Source organism: Anser anser, assembly GCF_964211835.1.
Source record: "Anser anser genome assembly, chromosome: 6".
In the NCBI taxonomy this organism is placed as follows: domain Eukaryota; kingdom Metazoa; phylum Chordata; class Aves; order Anseriformes; family Anatidae; genus Anser; species Anser anser.
This window is the reverse complement of record NC_139726.1, coordinates 30,939,421-30,958,287: the sequence shown is the minus strand read 5'-3', so window position 1 is coordinate 30,958,287 and position 18,867 is coordinate 30,939,421. Positions and strand designations below refer to the sequence as shown.

The following is an 18,867-nucleotide window of genomic DNA, read 5'->3' as shown; positions in this document are numbered from 1 at the left end:
TAATGGAGAGCCATGATTTTCCTTCAAAGAAGTGATTAGACCATACCATACCATGACCTTAAAGATGTTTTATTATTCTTATTTTAAATGATCATTTCAACCAATTTAGCCGATACAGATGTAACCGTTACTGGCCTAATTCCTTGGATCTCCTCCAGAGACTCTTAAAGCGTAGGTGCAACATTTACTACTCTCCCTTCCTCTGGGAGAATAACTGTTTTTAATGAAAGCTCGCGTATTTTCGCTGGGAGATCTGTCATCTAGTTCATAAGCACTTTCAGAACTCTTAGATATACACCATTACAGCCTGGTGACTTATTGCTTTTTAATTTATCAATTTGCACCATTACCAGCTCTTCTGACATCCCAGGTCTCAGGTAATACTTCATCTTTATTACTGGCAAAGAGTGACAGGATCTCATCATTAATACTGCGAGGAAGTAGGGCCGGGGCAGGTATCTCTCAATAACACCGCGACGAAGACTCAAGCAAAGAACAAAGCTGTGACGAACAAGTTTTCTTGTCTTTATTAGAAAGAGACCTATACAATATAGCAGTCTCCCTCTGAAGTACTTTACAACTTTTTTTCCTTATTTATTTATTTATTTTTATTCAGAATACTGTACAGCTGACACAAAAATCTCAACGCGAAGAGAGAGTAAAGGGAAACATAATACAGACTGGCATACTTAATCAAAACAAAATCATATGAAACAACAAGCAAAGTGAAATGTTTGTCAATTGTTTTAATTACAGTACAAACAATATAAATAAAGCATCATTGAGTCATTGTAAAACAAACTTGCTGAATGAGGTAATATAAAAACAACAACAAAAGACGTATTTTTTAATAATTTCCACACTGTCTTGTCATCATTTATACATTACTATTTACAGAAACAGAAAAAACAAACAAACAAAACAAACAAAAAAAAAAACCAACAAACCTTGCTATAAAGTCTGCCATGTGCTAGGTATCTTCTGCCTCTACCCCAAACACAGTTCTCAGGTGTCCCTACTCACCTGGGCTCCCTTTCTCCCCATCCTAACCAGGAACACAAACATCACAAAAGCAGAAAAACGGAAAGACCTGGGGGCTAAACACGCGTGAACGTGACATCTAGCCGTGTGGTCGGTCACAGGGTGAGAAGGAACACAAAGAAACAAGAGCACACATCCATTTCCAAGCGGTGATGATGCTGGTTCCCGAAACAAAGGTGCTGGCTAGGACTGCACACCAAACCACGGCCCCACTGAAACCAAACTCCGACTTCAGCTAGGTTGGGATACAGCACTTTATGCGTCTGGGCCCGACTCTGCCTCTCCCAAACAGCTTTGCCTTGGGTTTGGCAAAGCATTTGGGGATATGTTCAAATCCCAGTGAAGTCGAGAGGTTTCACATAGCTGCAGAATTAGGCCCGTGGTGATCCTGAGCCAGAGACATCAAGGTGAGAGAACGCAAAGGAAACACACAAAACGAGCCCTCTAGTTTTAAAAGACACTCCTCCCCATAGCCCTGCGGTGTGTGCACCCGTCTGTACGAGCTGTGCACAAGTGAAAAATGCTCACGAGGTTACACTAGTACATGAGAACTGGACCAAATGCACGGGGCCCATCGTGGACCCCTGGAAAGTTTGTATTTCCCCAGAGAAAAGGGCTGTGCTTTTAGAGGACCAACATCCTATTCTCCCTGTGGACTGGCAAAATGATGCCAGTGGATTCAATAGGTCTTGAATCCATGTGAAACTCTGTGGATACATAAGAAAAAAATGCTCAGAGGAGTTTTCAACAGCACCCGCACCTCCCTGGCACACCCAGCTGTTTTCCACCATAAATACCTTGCCTAGTTCCAGCAAACAGTCCTCTGCGTGCCGACCCTGCCTTATCCCTATCGGTGTCCCCCAGTATGACCCTAAACCAAAAGCAGGAGTAGCAATGGCAGGGACAACAGCTGGCCAGGCTTTCCTGGACCCCTCGCTACGCACAAAGCCTTAGCACGTGTTAGCTGATGCTCATGGCTCCCTCAAAGCAACATTTTGGGGCCCCAAACACCTGGGGAAGGACCACTTGGTGCTCCTCGGAAACATCTCACTGCATGTCCTCTTCTCCAGTGACCCCATTTGGCCATGCATGACCCAAAAAACACCATTGTAGAAACTACAGGAGGGCAGCACAACGGGCCCGCACTTAAATTCAGCCGGTAAGCTGAGGCTGGAGCAAATGTATGGAAAAGAAAGGGCCTCTGAGCAGCATGTCTTCTGTCCTTTTCACTTCTGCATCTCCTTCCAGCACCAGCTCCCACCCTGAAGCAAGGTGGCTATTTCAGTCCCGGTAGGCAAGTTAAAGGGCTTCACAAGTTGGGTGTTGCCATCTGAACGAGCTATGGTTTTGCTCTGAGCCGGGTTCTCTCTTGAATCCTGAGCATTTGATGGCTTTCAAGAGCCACAGTGAGCCCTTACCTCCTATTCCTGCCTCTCCCTGCCCTCTGAGCCGGCACCCCCGCCCTGTGCGTACCTCCTGTGCTCCAGAAAATGGCTGGCTGAGTTAAACTGGGAAACTTGCCCACTTCTAAACATCTACCTGAACACTGGGCTCTAGCTACAGGTTTTGAGTCACACGTAAATGTGTGCACGGACACTTACAAATTGCTAAGAGCAGTATGTAGAGCATATATGCGTATACATACACACACATGCCAAATGCAGAGCACTAAATTTTAGGTACTCCTGCTGGTACACCCATATGACACTGCGTTACCGTTGGACTCAAGCCACCCTCACTGCACTTCATCACTGATTCAACCCAACCTCTTCGCTTCCAGACGGGGGAACCAAAACCCTCCCTCACTCCTACCAAAGATTGGGTGCTACCACGTCTGCTGTTGGGGTTTTATTCCCTCCACCTTGCAATTTGGGAGGACCAGGAAAGTGTTTTCAGCTACCCAAGAGGAGCTGGGACTGCTCCAAGGTCCCCATGCGGTTGCACTCATGGTATTTGGTTATCCTAACCACAGGCAGAGGGAGGTGAGAAAGACGGAAGAATGGGAAGTTCTCAGACACAAAACACTGATCGGCTCCGTAAAACGTGGCGTGCACAAAATAGCTGATGGTGCATTCACTGCCAGCAAGCAACACGGTCATCCCAAACGCATGCCATTAGACCTCTACAAGCCCCCCACCCCCCTCCACGCTTTGTACATAACACACAGGTAAAAATTACGAGCTCTGAAGCATTGCAAAATAGTCAACTCTTAGTACTGGAAGCAAACACACGTCCAGCAGTTCATGGCCAAGAGAAAGCTGAAGCTTTGCATGTCAGCAGAGCTGACCACTACCACGTGAATATGCTACAGAGATTTGAGAGAGATGCGGACATGTAAGAAGAGGCTAAAACTGCTGAAATGTACAAAGACATTTGTCTTTCATCTGCCCAGAAACAAAAGTCCCCCAGACACTCAGGGAACAAGAGTAAACTACGGGAGTTAACTCACCCACATATTGCTGTCGCCTGAAATGAAACACAGGGGCCAAGATTACCAAAGGTATGACTAGTGACTTGTGGCTCTTAAAAAAACAATAAACAAAAGCCATCTTATTTTCAGAAATCATGCAATCCTTTTCCCAAAACAAGAACTATTCACAGCTCTGGAAAATCTTGGCCAACCCTCCCCACCCTCTATTTAAAATGTGAGACGGATTCAGTCAACTCAAGATAGCTGTCAGAGATGAGATCACCAAATATCCACTTTAAAAACTGGCCCATGATAAACAACAAAACAAAACCTAGAATATCGCAGTACAACAGACCTACCTACCTACACCTTTGGATAGTTTGCTCTATTACCTCTCTATTTTTTTTTAAACAGGAGATACCCTTTGAATAAAACCATTTAAACCAACCTTCTTTTTGTAACTTAGAATTTAAGAAGTCAAAATTCATTGCAGGACCTTTTGTGGTTTTTTTGTTTGTTTGATTTTGGTTTTTACTTTGCTCAAAAAGAATTTTAATCTGGAGCGAGCTTTCTTTTGCTATGCAGCAGACACAAGAATATCCCAAACTTTTCTCCGCAATACATTTTACCCCAAAATCAACCAAAATGGAAGGCGATGTTGAAGTGAGGATCTGAGACTAACAGCCAGAGATCCCATGTGCTAATAACTGCAGCAGGCATCAGAGGGGAATCAAAGAGTCTTGACGATGAATTGTGACGGGCAAGCTCTCATGTATCCACACAAACTGCCCCACGTTTGGTCCCCAACACTTTCCTTCTTCACCTTGAGTACCTCCCGGCACAACGCACATTTGTTCCCCGTTAAGGTGCAAACACGGCTCCCCGAGACATTTGTAGAGGGCCCCTTCAGAGTCCTCGTGTGAAATCTGTGCTTGTCTCCACTACTACTACTTTACACTAGAAACTACAAATTACTTCATTTGTCATGATCTCCATACAAATATAAAAGATGAAGCTATCCGAAAACCGCGTCAGCTAATTACACTACATTACAGCGCTGGAGATCATCGCTACGAGTGTATCTGCACTCACACCTCTATGCCTTTCCCTACGTTACTCAGCTTCCTCTTGCCAGGGGAAATCTCCAAGTGCAGCTAAAGCCTCTTGCACTAACACATAATTTAGGGAAATGGGGAAAGACAGCAAGGTAAACAATATTAATGTTTACACAGTTATTATACACTACGCCCAAGTAGAAATGCTTAAAAACCCTCTCCTTTCCAATAGCTCGCCTGGCTTTCCAAGCTGTGCCTAGCTCGGGAGATGCCAAGTCATGCCAGAAATAGCTATTTTTTTCTGCCCCCTTTCAGCAACGAAACTGGAAATCTGGTAATGAGAGCCCCTGGCCAAATCTCTGCAGTGGCGAGACCCTGAATTTTCTGAAGGTCGGATCTTATCTCTTCACAAATAGCGAGGAAAAAATAAACCCTCCTGAAGTCCTGGAATACCGAGGTTCAGGTGCCGGGTACAACACATCCGACTCGTCTCCACTCTAGGCAATTAGCCTCGCGTCAATAGCAGGAAAGCGCTGATGTTAGTAGCAAACTCTCACTCAATCCTAGTGTTGTAGTCATGGTGGATAAAGTGCAGAGCAAGTGGGATTCAAAAGTATTTGGGATCATGCAAAGGGTTAAATGGGGCACTCGGTGAGAACCACTGCCACAAACTCCATTTTCTGAGAAAACAGCGACAGATTTAGCTAGCATGTTTCTGCTGGGATTTCTTATTGACTGGATTTCAATTTGTTTTTAATTTGCTCATAACATGCTCAAAGGGCGTAAACAGCCTGGCAAGTGGGTTCCATAAAAGCAACAAGAGGGGCTAGACACAAGATGAGGAACAGAAAACGGACAGGTTAACAGAGTGAGAGCAACGGAACAACTCCTGCAGGTTCTCAAAGCGCTGATACCGGTGCCGCACCTGGGCGGCTTCAAGAACATCCTTTGCAAAGTGCAAACGCACCCCCTGAAAAGCACACAGAGCCCCGAGACCTTGTCTCTCTCCTGCTGGCCAGAGCTGCGTGGAGAGGGAAATCCATGGCTGAGAAAAAAATCCGAGCCATCAAAGCCTGCCTCCTTGTTTCCCACCACCACAGGCGCACGGTTCTTTGGCTCCCAGGGGTTTGGGTGTCCTCCCTGCAGACCCCCAGGCATCTGGGGAAGCCACCACGTAGCCTACAAAAGCAAGGCTTCAGCTTCATCACTGCTGACATGTACGTGTCCAAGGGAAAGCTTTGTTTAGGTTAAAAGCAAGTGTTACCGCTTGATTAAAGTATGAGGTTATTAGTTGGCTAGCCAGGATACATCATTTTTCCTGTAATACAGTGGAATTCCCTTTCCTAAAAAAAATTATTTTGTAAGGTTCACCTTCAGAAAGTATTTACGAAAGGAGTGTACCTGAAATCTGCACGGCAGCCTGGCTGTCCTTGTCTCTCAAACATCACTCCCAGCCTCGTAGGAGGAAGGTGGCCCAAAGAGAACATTAGGTACAGAAAACATTTTCAGCTCTGAAACGGAACATGCATTGAGAACTTATTCGTGGCAAATTCGCCGACAATGTGTTTGAAACGTTGGCCTTGATTCTCCAATAGAAATGCGCTTGATGTTCCCAGGGGAGCAGCGGGCAGCTGGCACCTCTGGGCACACGAGCAGCAGTTCCTGAATCTCCCCGCATCCCCTGGTGCAGGTGTAAGGCTTGTGAGCGCTGGGATGCGGTCGGCTCCGAGCATCCCATTCAGCCGAACATTTAGGTGGGCTGTCCTGTCACCGTAGGACCACCCATCAGTACCAAATATCAGGGAGCTGCACGGCAACGATGGAGAAACAGCAATTACAACAGACACCTTTCCTCAAGGGAAAAAAAAAATTAAAAAAAAACCCACCTCCCAGCGTGAACAGAACTAGATGTAGCGTTATTCTGGCGCAGCAAAAGAAAGATCTCCCTACAGCCAGAGGTCTCTACAGTAACAAGCTATAAAATGACAACGCCACAGAACAGGAAAAAGCTGGTCAGTATTCTAGTTTTTTTTCACCTTGGGGCATGCTCTTCTTCCAAGATTTTATGATTTTTACACCAAATCTGTAATTTTCTGATTTTTTTCCTTAAGATACCCTGAATACTCTTCTTTTTTCCCTTCACATTTTGTCCACCTATAGTGACTGCTATCCCCCTCCCGTTTGGATGTCAAATGAAATACAGAGCCCCAAGGAAGAACAACACTGGAGGCTTGGGAAATACAGACGGAGCAGGTAGATTTGCAAATTACTATGCTGTGTGCACCTCACTGACTTCACATAATTGCTCCTTTGCCATCTAATTCAGTTGAGTTTTCAACTTTCTCTGTGATATGCCCTTCCCCCATCTTCACATTGCCATATGCCACTTAAAAATCACTTTTCTGTCTGCCAAAAACCTTACAGCCTGCTTCCCTGTGCCAGAATCCTAGCTTGTGGAAAATGGCAGAAGCTAGGATCTGTCTGGCAATAAGCAAAATAATAATAAAAAAAATCATAAAAAAAATCAAATTACGTATTAAAAGGTGGAATTTAAATGAACTGTCCAGGCTACTTTCACAAGCCATTTTTCTTCCAGAGAGCAGCCAAGTTCAGAGTTAGCGCAGCCATGCCCTGCCCGCCTTGGTGAAGGCTATCAATTCTGAAATTAATCAAATCTGATCTTCACACATCCAGACTATGGCTTTTTGTCTTGGCTTGTGAAAGCTTCATGCCTTCTGAAGTAAAATATATTTACAGTGCTGAGAAACAGCCTCTTTTCCTTTCTAAAAGGTCTCATACATTTTTTTTTTCATGCCAAGCGTGCCACAATCTCATTCTGATATGTTCCTCAAAGGCTTGCAATGGAAATAGGGTTCACTGCTGGGAAGATTTTCAATGTACAATGATCTGTACTCCACAGATCCTAACTAGTTGCACATGATTTAGTTCACATCCATTACAGTTTATAAATTAACAGAGATGTCATTTTCTGTACAAAAAAATCAATGCATATTTATGATTTTTTTATTCAAATAGATTTTACATACATATAATCTAAAGACACAATACAAAATCTGTATAAGTTAGGCAATGCATCACAGGAGTGACCAAAAACTCAACACGTTTACCTTGGCAAAATGACAGAACATATTTCTGCTGGCTGAAAAAATATTAGCCTTTAATGCATTTATTAATTTTACTAAATGTACTTGAAATGTTTTTCCTTAGCAGTATTCATTATTCCTTTTTGTGTTTCATAGTTACTCTTACTTATTTTTTCCATTTTGTTTTTACACCAAGGAGACTGCAGTCAAATAACACTCAGCAACTCATTTCCTCTCTTTGGACTGAAAAATTAAACAGATACTAAATTATGACAGTGAATTTAGAAAGGAGGGCTCCAAGGGCTTGAAAGAACATGTCTGAGATAATATGATGCTTCTAAGAATATTGCAATCACATCCAAGCAATCACCGAAGCGTGCCATGTAACTACCTCCTCAGCTAATATGCTTTTTTCTCCGTGATGACTAATCATGTTCTATTAAACAGCGGTAATGCTGGAAGAACTCAACTATACAAGTGTAATGAAGCCAGTATTCTCCCTGGACAGATTAGCTACAACTGATTTGACACATACCATCATAGGAGCTTCAAACCTGACAAACTCTGTGCTTGCTTCTGATTTATGCCGTCAAGCTCTTCAGAGAAGAGAATGAAATCCAGCCGTTCCGTTTGGTAGAGGTGAAATGTACTGATGTGCTTAACTGTCAGTTACGGAAAGTTACCATCGCTCCTTTCTTCTCCTCTCGCTCCCGCTCTCGTCTCCCTCCGCCCCTTCCCTCCGCACTTGTAGAGCCTGTGCCCAGGGACAACCATCCCCACGGTCCCGTGCCACGTGCCGTGTCCTAGAGAACCCACGCGCCCTCATGCGCTTCTGCTGCCCGCTTGTCGTTGTCGGAGAGCTGTCACTGAAACAACTGCTTTCTCTGCAGCCCCTTTCGCTCCTTCTCACCCCCTCGTGCTATCCAGACGTGCCGTTTCTGGATGGGACAGGGATGCACCGAAGGGAAAAGGGAAAAAAGGGAAGTTGTCAGACTCACAGAGCAGAGCTGTGACGGGAATGGAGGAATATGAGGCTGCGGATGTAATTCAGGTCAGCAAATACACGAACAAGCTCCTCAGATGATGGTGGGCATTCTTCCGCTGCTGTTGTTTCGGTTATTGTTCTTCCTGGACAAATTTGGAGTCGCCATGAGGACGAAGCGTTCATCGGGGCAGCCGTACTGGAGGAGAACATCAATGCACTCCTGGCTGGAGGCTTGCCTGGCATAGGCCAACGCCGTGTTCCCGTGGGCATCGCGTGCCATCACGTCAACGCCATACTATATAGAAAGAAGAGATGGCGTCTGAAGCTTTGGTGCAAACAGAGCATTAAAACAGAGGGAGCAAACTCAGGACAGAAGGGTTTGAATGTAACTGAGGACAAGGCTGGGGAAAGGGAGAAGAGGGACAGGGCAGGAGACCATGTAGATTCTTTGAGCATAGAGCTACACATGAAAAGGTTTCTACACGGAGGGTCTCCTACCTGGAGCTAAATTTGTATCATTGGTATTTCAAATAGCATTTCAAATAGTGCCAGGGAAATTCTCCTTCCCCATCTCCTACACTGTTGCTTGCTTTCTATCAAGTAGCAGTAGACAGGCAGAAATTTAAGTTGCTCTCTTTACAGAGCACGCGATGAGCAAGACCCAGACTCAGGACAGCAGCGGACACTTGGTGAAATTTGCAGGCAGCAGGTTTGGGAGGCCCTGCTGAAGGAACGTGGCCCAGCAAAAGCCACCCCAGCGCCGCAGGCCCCCTCCCCAGGCAGCAGGTACTCACCCAAATCAAGAGCTGCACCAACACCACGTTTCCTTTCCTGCATGCCAAGTGCAGGGCAGTGCGCCCATCCCCGTCCCCGCAGGTCTCGTTCACCTCCTCCCGTGTCCCATGGGCAAGGAGCAGGATGACCATCCGCAAATCTTCCTCGGCTGTAGCCCTCAGGAGATGCTGGCCCAGAGAAAGCTCCAGGCATTGCAGCGGGGCGAGGAAGAGCTTCTGCTCGTATTTTGCACGTATCCAGCGCTCCTTTTCTTCCCTAGAAAACAAAAGGGAATGTGTAAAACAGTGCCAGCTCGGCTTTGCCTACCAGTATGCTAGGAAACGGCAGTTAATCAACACAAAAATTATTCCCTGTTCCATTATTTTTGGCAAAAAAGCCATTATAGAGGCAGTTCATTCAAACTTTGTCCTTGCAGCAGGATTTGTGCCACCCGTCTCGGCACTATTGAGCTGTATCACTGTGACACTGGCTGAGCTGCCTGTGGGACGTACGCCCCAGCCACCAGCTGCTGTGAGGTGGTGGCGAGATCACAACGGCCACGAGGTCTTCAGACCCTGGGCTGCCATGAGGATGGGCAAAAGGTAAGAGCCCTTGCTGTTAAATGGGAAAACAGGCAGACCAATTCCACCACGGGGTTAAGCTGTGCTGCAAAATACATTACAGAAAATGTGCAGAATTTCCATCCCTAACACCTGAAGTAACCCGTACGGCGCTTCCATCCTTCAGCCATCCTTCCTGCACCCAGGTTTGCATTTCAGACAGGACTGCGACCCCCTGGAAGACACAGCCTTGCTTGCAAGGGTGTTTTTTTTTTTTTTCTTTCCTAAAAGTTGAGTCATGTTTCCAAATGCAAAAGACATATGGAGGGTTCTCCTGTTTGTTTTTCCAAAATGCAAACTAACAAAACAACACTTTGAAGCACCATTTCCTCCTGATATGTCAAATAACTATCAAAAGCTTTCTGGATGCTATTATATTACAGGATAACAAGGACTACAAACAACTGCCTCAACTGCCCATTAAAAAAATTAACATACAATTATATGATCTAAGAGATCTAGCCCTAGACAAAGTCCCATTTAGAAGTACCTTAGGTAATCTGTTCAGCCTGTGAAAACCATATACATCACCTAGCAAGGCAACTTGTTACTGGTGACATATTTTTTCCTCTGGAGTACAAAAGGAAAAGCTCTGTTTACCCCTTTCAGCACTGTTTACACTACTCCCAGTAATCTAGTGTCAGGTTAGCCCTAATCTGTTTTTAAATACTTATGTAAACAGATCCTTCCAACAGCAAATCTGGATTAGTTTTGCATCATTTCCTGGTACATGTGGAGTGACCTTACTTTGACCTCCCTGGATGCTTTCATGCAAAGCTTTCCAAAGCAGGCACTTCTCTGCACCAATGGCAATTCACCCTGCAGACAGGTACAGGCTTTTTCAGAGAAAGAGGGCAAACAGAAAATTAACACAAAAAGCGCTTCGTTTAAATGAAACCTTTGAATGGCTCCTGCAAGCTAAAAGACACACACACAAAAAATTTAGGGAGCTCCAAATTAACCTTTGATGGCAGGCTCTGATAATCAGAGCATCAGTTCAGGTGCTCCAGAGGGAGAGGAGAAAGAAAAGGATTTCTGTTACCATTGCAATCCCTCTTTATTTATTTTATTTTATTTTATTTTATTTTATTTTATTTTATTTTATTTTATTTTATTTCATTTCATTTCATTTCATTTCATTTCATTTCATTTCATTTATTTTATTTGTGTTGTTTTCAGGTAAAAAAAACACATTGGCAACGCTTTGAGGACAATGAAGTAACATAACATGCAATTATTAACAATAAAATGTGCGTTCTTGCAGTGTTGCAACACTTGCAGGTCCAGTATCCACCCCAAGTATTTAATAAAGCTCTCCTGAGTTTTTAAAGTCTGTATTGAGGTACTGAGAGTATAACCAGTGCTTCCACTCCACATTTCAATGTGCCACACTGAAAAACGAGGTGATTCAACCTGCACTGCTTCACAACAGTAGCACATGTCCGGGCTTTGGGAATTTATTTCTCATATGCCCATGCACCCTAAAGGCAAAACACGCTTCAGACAGCTTCTTCCTGCATCGTACCTCACAAAATGTTCTGAGCCTAGCTGGGAGTCTGCAAATGAATCCCCTTCTCCGCCCTGGACCATCTTTTAGTGGTAGTTACTTTTGGCTCCAGTCAGAGCATCGGCTGCTGTACCAGCACGGCTCGTGTGAAGTCCCTTTCTGTTTAAAAACCAAGCTGCCTTACACACAACTCCCAGCTCTAATCACAGTTCATATATATACCTATATATACCTAAACAGAGACAATAAATGCCAACTTCAGGTGGAGGCTTTCAGAGTTTTAGGCTGCTGCTTTACAAATTCCTTGGCATGAATTTCACCTTTGCCATGTGTTGCATGGGAGCAGTGCAAAGGCACGTCAGACAAAGCAATCCTGGTGCTCTTGGAAGGCTGCAAGAGAGCTGCAAGGCTAGACGTTATCAACCAAATCCTACTCAGATTATCCTACTGTCTCAAAAGGCTGGGAAAAGAACAGAAAACCCATTTAAAAATAAATCTGAGGAAGGGGAACGTGCTCACACCTGCATTACTGATGGAGAGGAAAAAAGCAGGATGCAAACGGTCCTTCCTTGAAGCACTGTCCTGCAGTATAACCTGTAACTGCTCTGTGTTAACACTGACTGTCAAAAACCCCTTAACTGGAAAAAAATTGTTGCAACCAGGCAGCAACTGAAGAGATAGTGAGTCCCTTGGGAGATGCATGCCTGGCCAGAGCAGGACCCTGCAGCCAGCAGCGGACTGTGCTCCTGGGCTACAACCACTTAAAATTTTGACCTTCTCACATGATTATTTTTACCTTACTTTAGTCTTCCTTCTTGGAAAAACTTGCTCATTTTTCTTGACCATCTCGGGCACCAATAGACTTAATTCATTAAGGTCAAATTCTACCCTTGCAGTCACAGTAATTGACTGGGAGAGTACCCCCCAAACTCTACCTGAGGGTCATGGTGGGAACAGAGCAAACTCTACAAACAAAAATAAAAGTGTTTTAAAAGTCTCAGACATTTGGGGGCAGCATGTCACTGACATCGGCTATCAAATGAGATTTAGATCCTATTCAACAGCCCAAACTGGGTACACAAAGAAAGATATGCTGTTTGGATTTTCTCATAGAAAATTATACTTAATAACAGAGGTAGGGGGTGAAGCACACTTGCCCATACCTCATGGACTGGTAAAACCAAAATTTAGAAGGACAGGTTTTTGAATGAGTATCTAGAAAGCCAACATCCGCAGACATCCTCTCTCCGTCTCTGGCACAAACCGCTTCATTTTGAAAGGCAAGTTCTGGGACATTCTTGGAAGTTAGCTTCAGCTCCACGACATGCACTCATCTTAGAAATCCCAACAACAAGACATAAATACTGCAATTGTTGCTCTGATGCCACAATTTCACTTCTGGGATCCACAGCTTGTCTTGGTTGAGGTTTCATTTCCCCAAAGGCAGGCCAGTCCAAGAGCAGAGTTGTCAGCAGTAGATCACTTAACCTCATTCCAGTCCCCTGGAGGACCACTGTTCACATCCCCTGTTAGCTAATGAGCTAAAAAATGAATTATTGGAGCGGTCAGCAATAAGCAGGAAGAGGAGGCACAGTGTTTCACTTCAGCCAGCACTGACATACCTTTAAATAAATCAACTGAATAAGAGTACAAAGAAACGAGAGGAAGAGCAACTAATCAGGAGAAAGATACTGAACCAGTCCCTAAAAATAAAAGAAATGTACAATTAAACATCTGCTAGTAAATATTTCTGTTTTCTTCCCTTGCCTGTAATCCTGGCAACTTCCACTCTAAACAACCCCTTCAACACTACGACTTCCAGTTCTAGTTGTCTCCACATGACACCTGTAAGCCAAAACAAGACTATTTTGCTTACTTACTGGGATTTTAAATCCAGTGAAATTCCTTTTTCAGGACCAGATTAAAGCCAGTGTACTGGAGAGGAAACATCATCAGGTGCTCAGACGGTCCCTATGATACCTAATGCTGGAGAATATCTGAGCTGCCTCTTCCTCAGATGTACTAAAATAATATATACTTTCTACAGCAATCAGGCTAGCTGCCTGTGTTTTTAATGCACATGCACATGTGAATTAATAGATTATAAATTCCTGATTAATAGATTACAAATTTTTAGAAAGAAAAAGATATATAATTAGTAAGATCAGACTTTGATCTTTTTCTCTCTGAAGCTGTCCATTCAAACCCAGGCTGCAAATATAAATTTAAAACCTCAGTGTATGTACAAGGGCCAAAGTACAGGGTAAGACTGCAAAATACTCTGCAGGAAAGGGATAATCCACTAAGCTTTGGCCAAAAAATACCAGGAGTATTAGCTCTTGCAGGAGTCTCCATCACTAGTGAACTCTAAGTACACAGTGGTATGAATAATGAAAACCCTGCCACGGCAATGATACTGTACATAGGTAAGGGTTATTAGAAACAGATGAAAATTTCACTTCTCAGTTTATTTTGAACTCATTAGGTGCTTGCTTCTCAAGATAATGTCCAATTATTTAAATTACTCTGCCAGCCACATCACATCATTATTATCTGGAAACATAAATACCGGGCACTGTAAGGGGGAGGGTTAACTAGGTAGCATGAGAGAATATAAAAAGCAGATTAGCTTAGAGCACAGTTTCCCTCTGGAGCTACACTGTGCTCTCTGCTTCCGAGTTTGCACCAGAGATGCTCATTTAGGAGCTCATGTCCTGCACAGCTCAGCCCCTTCCAGTGCATCTCCTGGCTTGCCCACCTTGGTTAAAAGCTTGCAGCTTCCAACAATACTAAATCTTTTCTTCTCTCTTGCTAAAGAGAATAATTCTGCAACTGAGGAGGCCCCTAAATGTTCTCTCTAGTGCCATTCACCCAAACCTCCGTGCTGTGCAGGTGCCATGCTTGCGCGTTGCCATTTCTGGATGCTCACTGAAGTGCAGCCATTTGACGCGGTAGTGACCTGGCTAGCTCAGCAAGAGAACTGCCAGATTTTCTCTGTTGTTGGACAGCTGACAAGGTTAATGGGTCTGTTCCAAGAAAATGAAGTAAATCTAACCCCCATAACTCCCAAACTCTGGGAGCGTCCCAGAATGTGTCATTAGCTTCGTGGTCCAGCATGCAAGAAGCATGCATCACCTAATGACCAGTGCTGTCAAAGCAGGGTGGCTGGCTGTGCTGGGGCTTGCCTTTTAAACAAAACCCTTTGCAACAACCCCACAGACGTCTGATAAACTGCATCGCTTTGGACAGTCAGCGATCAAGAGAAGAGAAATATTGCGGGGGACAGGACTGCAAAGTCTGGAAAAGTTCATGATGTTTTTAATTGCAACTAGCAAAGGAGAGGGGGGGAGAAGAAGCAAATGCGAGAAGAAAGGGCTAGCAGCAAGGAATTTCCAAAGTGTCTTCCTGCCCTGAGCAAAGCAGGAACTGGGAGGAGAGGCATGGAAGAGGAGCCGGGAACAATGTGCTGAGAAAACACCGGGACTTCCTCTCTCTGCAGGAGAAGACCCCGCTCTATAGCAAAGCGAGTGCGTAGCAGCTGACTGCCCCTAGCACGCATGCCTTCTCTCCCCGGCTGCGTTGCTAAGGGGGAAGGTGCACAGGCCCACCGGGGATATAGAGGTCCCTGGCAAACAAGAGGGCTCCAGACAGCAAACAAAGACCGATGGGTATTTATTCCTTAATTACAGAAAGCTTTCAAGAAACGGGCCACTGTAAATCCCTGCGTACCGAGAAAAGGAGGCAAAGGACCAAGATTTATGTGCACTGGGGCAAAGAGGAAATAAATATCTCTCTGGCTCCTGATCAATATTATGAGTGTTTTGCCAACCTAGAGGGTGTTTTATGAGCTGTAAGGACAGAAAGGGATCATTAATAATTAAATAAAGTCAACCTATTAAGCTTATTACTTCTTACAAGTTAAACATCCCCGACAGACAAGGAAAACTGCCGAGGAGCCACCACGTGTCCATGCCTGGGCTTGACCTCAGGCATGGGCGGCCTGCAATGCCAGGCCAGCCCTCTCCAGGCCCGGTGGGGCAATCAGCTCAGCTTGGGAATGATTTATTTGCCATCTCTGTTGGGAAAGTTATCTGGCTGAGGACAGAGCTCAAACTGCTGTTAAACTTGCAGTGCTGTCCACCAGAGAGGAGAGGCATAAAGAAGCAGTTCAATGCCACAAAAGCAATCCAAATTCAAGTTTCTCCTCCTGACGTCAGGTAGGCCTCAAGCAAACAAACCACTCCTGAAAGACACAAATCAAGGCGAATTCACATCAGAAGCGTGCTCAAAGCTCCCTCACACTTGCAGGGAGCTATTCTATGAAGCCCACAGGTCAGGATCTTCTATACCATTAGCTCTACCGCTAAACTTTCCCATTTTTCTTTTACAGCTGTGTAAGGAAGAAAAGTCCTACTGTACATGATGACTGGCAGATGTTGCTTCTACATACAGAGCTGAACGTGTTTCTCAAAGTCATCATGTGTTGAATGACACCAGTATAATCTGAATTTGGATTCAGCGGAGCTTCTCCACTTTCTTTGCCTTCCCTTGTGGCAGTACTCCTCCCTAGGGAGGGCTCCAAAATAGCTGCAATTTCTGCACTTCTTGGTCAGCTTTTCAGTGACGCCAGAGAGCAGCCAGCATTCTCCCTGAGGTGTTAAGACACCTGCAGGATTTATTACTGTACAACATTAATTACCGGCCTAGACAAGAAACCAAGGCTTTACTGACTTAAGGCTTTCTAGATAAACATCCTTCAGCTGTGGGCTCTGAAATATCACATACCATTACAGCAAACTTTTGTCTTCATTGCACAGTGCTCAATATGATAATTTTTAAGGTACACTCAATAAAATATATCAACTCTGAGGATTACTCTGTATAAAGCAAAGCAAAAGTTATGTGATATACAACGGTGGGGAATACTGCAGGTACTAAGAAAAGGCTTATTAAGTTGAGATACAGTTTGTGCAGTGACAACTCTAAGCTCTGAAAGATGTTTAGTCTTTTCTCAATACAAATCCAAGCTTTTTTGTTCTCTGTAACTACGTGGAATGAAAACAGCCCCTAGAGATCTAAGAAAAAACTTGAAGAACACCAAAAATTATACTTTTCTACTAAAGCCAAAACTCACAGAATTTTTTAAACAGCACTGCCAGCAACATTTAAAAAGAATAAAAATTAACAACAGTGAACTCTAAGGACTTTAAGCAGTTCACTCCATGAAACCAATTCAAAAAGCACTGCAAACAGCAGAGGAAGGTGGGTTCCTGCTAAGATGTGCAAGGAGAGACCTCATGAGAATCTGGAATACAACAGCAATGAAGGACCACCACCTCCACAAACTGTTTACTGACCAACAGAAGAAACATTGTGTTCATGGCCCCATTACTTTTACCCAGACGTTGATGGACAAGCACGTAAATATCCATGCAAAATTTAAAACAAAACTTATCACTGCGTTAGCTACCAAAAAGAAGTCGAGCTGTCACTGTGTGGTTCCAGACCATGCATAGGTCATACAGAACCTGCTCCCGTTTCTTGGGTGGTCAACCTTAACACTCAGGGAAACAAAAACTACCTAAAAATAAAAAAGCCAAAAGCTGTTCTAGAACAGCTGCATGAAAATATTAAAAAGGAGTACATTTGTTTCTTGTTTGTTGCAGTGACATCTATCTATCTATATATATGAAGAGAACAGCAAATATTTATTGAACACATTTCATTATTCTTGTATGGCCACATTTAATCCGGTATCTTAAGTGTAAAGACCAAATTGCATTGTGCCAGTACCCAAATAAAGTCTCAAAATTTCAATTTACAATCTCACTTACAATCACTCAGATTAAAGGATCCCATTAATTTCCAGTTTGTTAACATTAATTTTCTCCTATATGAAGGATATACTTAATGCAGTATTGTTTTAAATATAGTTCAGAAATCACAACATACTTCCCCCCCTTTTTCTAGGGAACAATAAGAAAATTCCATTTGAAATCAATTTTCAAACAAAACATGGAAGTAGTTTTGAGCAGATAATTGTACTACAATGAACAATTAGGGAATGTTTTGTGAAGATGAAGGTAGTCTGTAATCTTGGTTATGTATGTCTAAAAATGCAGCTATTTTCACCTAAAATCAGGCTTCTGCTTTTATGTTCAACATCTAGAGGAAGACCGAGTATTCAAAGAGAAAAATACTGACATACAAATATTTCCATGCATAAATCTCAATAATCTGTGCCAGGTGAGAGGCAGAGCGAGGTAGCCGAGTACGGTTCCCACAGCCCGGTGTAATGTGGCATATAACAGGGATGTACATCAGCGACGTGCGTCGCAGCAGCTCCTCCCGCGATGCGACTATCACAGTGCATTAAGGATACCATAACAGTCGCTGATGTGATCTGCTTTGGAACGTATCACATCATAAACAGATGAAAGAAGAGAAATGGAGCCTTTCCTCTGCTCATAACGCTGTAAAGTGGCTAAGTATCATAACTAGGAGTGCACCAATGCCTTATAAATAATGAGATGGGAAAAAACCTCCAAGGTCTACCCAAAGGGCTAACGAACTTGCTGTGTAGACATTAAAGAGATCTCAAATGTGAGCTTGCTTAGTACACAAAGGTGGTTTCAGTGACCTGAAATGGAGAAGCACATTCTGGGCTGCAGAATGTGAATGTAATCCTTACCTGAGGATCAGGAACTGAAAGAGGGAAGTCTAAATACAATACTTCACAGAGACATCCAGAATTTTTCTTGACAATTTTGACCCTGTGTTACCAGTAACTCCCAAGCACTACTACCTTTGGTTTACAAGGAAAAATAAAAACCCTTCCAGGGGGCTTTAGTATTATCTTAATTCCAGCAGAAGCAGTAAGAAGATACTCTTTGGAGTATTTAGGGGAAAAACAACAACAACAACACACTGAATTTATCTAAGACATAAAAGAGAAAACAGAAGTAATAAACACTGTATTCAAGCATAGACTGTGAAGAAAAACACATTTGGAACAGCAAGCAAATAAAAACAAATGCTTCTTCTGTGCAAGTCAGCAGTGGAAAGACAGAATATTTGCAGCTGTAAGTTTAGAGGGCCAGGAAGCACCTGTACCCACATAATCCCTATGGGCAGCATTTTCATGACCCACGTTCTTCAGATGCCACAGGGACCTGCTTGCTTCCATCTTCTCCCTAGTGACTTGGAGGCCTCCCCTCTGCTTGTAATCACCTCCCAGCTTCTCCTTATCAGTGTTTCTAATGCATGCTGTACCCTCCTCCTTCTCTCTCCAACACCTTTGCCTGTTCTACTACGCCAATTCCTATCATTCTTTAATCCACTGCTTTGGCCTCCTCTTAACTCTTGCCGATT

The 18,867-nt window shown here is 43.8% G+C and overlaps 1 protein-coding gene and 1 long non-coding RNA gene across 11 annotated transcripts in view; both read right to left on the bottom strand.

Moving 5' to 3' along the window:
- Positions 1 to 504: 504 nt before the first annotated feature.
- AGAP1 (ArfGAP with GTPase domain, ankyrin repeat and PH domain 1) overlaps positions 505 to 18,867 on the bottom strand; it is a 375,831-nt gene continuing 357,468 nt past the window's right edge. For all 10 annotated transcript variants that reach the window (XM_083841487.1, XM_083841488.1, XM_083841479.1 and 7 more), the window contains 2 exons: positions 9,390 to 9,645; positions 505 to 8,890 (listed from right to left, as the gene is read on the bottom strand). In XM_083841487.1, the coding sequence (XP_083697613.1) occupies positions 8,687 to 8,890; positions 9,390 to 9,645 (460 nt within the window). In that variant the 3' untranslated portion in view covers positions 505 to 8,686. The remainder of the gene's footprint in view (positions 8,891 to 9,389; positions 9,646 to 18,867) is intronic.
- LOC310901606 overlaps positions 11,050 to 18,867 on the bottom strand; it is a 34,958-nt gene continuing 27,140 nt past the window's right edge. The window contains exon 2 of the long non-coding RNA XR_014585932.1: positions 11,050 to 18,867. This exon is cut by the window's right edge and continues 21,664 nt beyond it. This is a non-coding gene — a long non-coding RNA (uncharacterized lncRNA).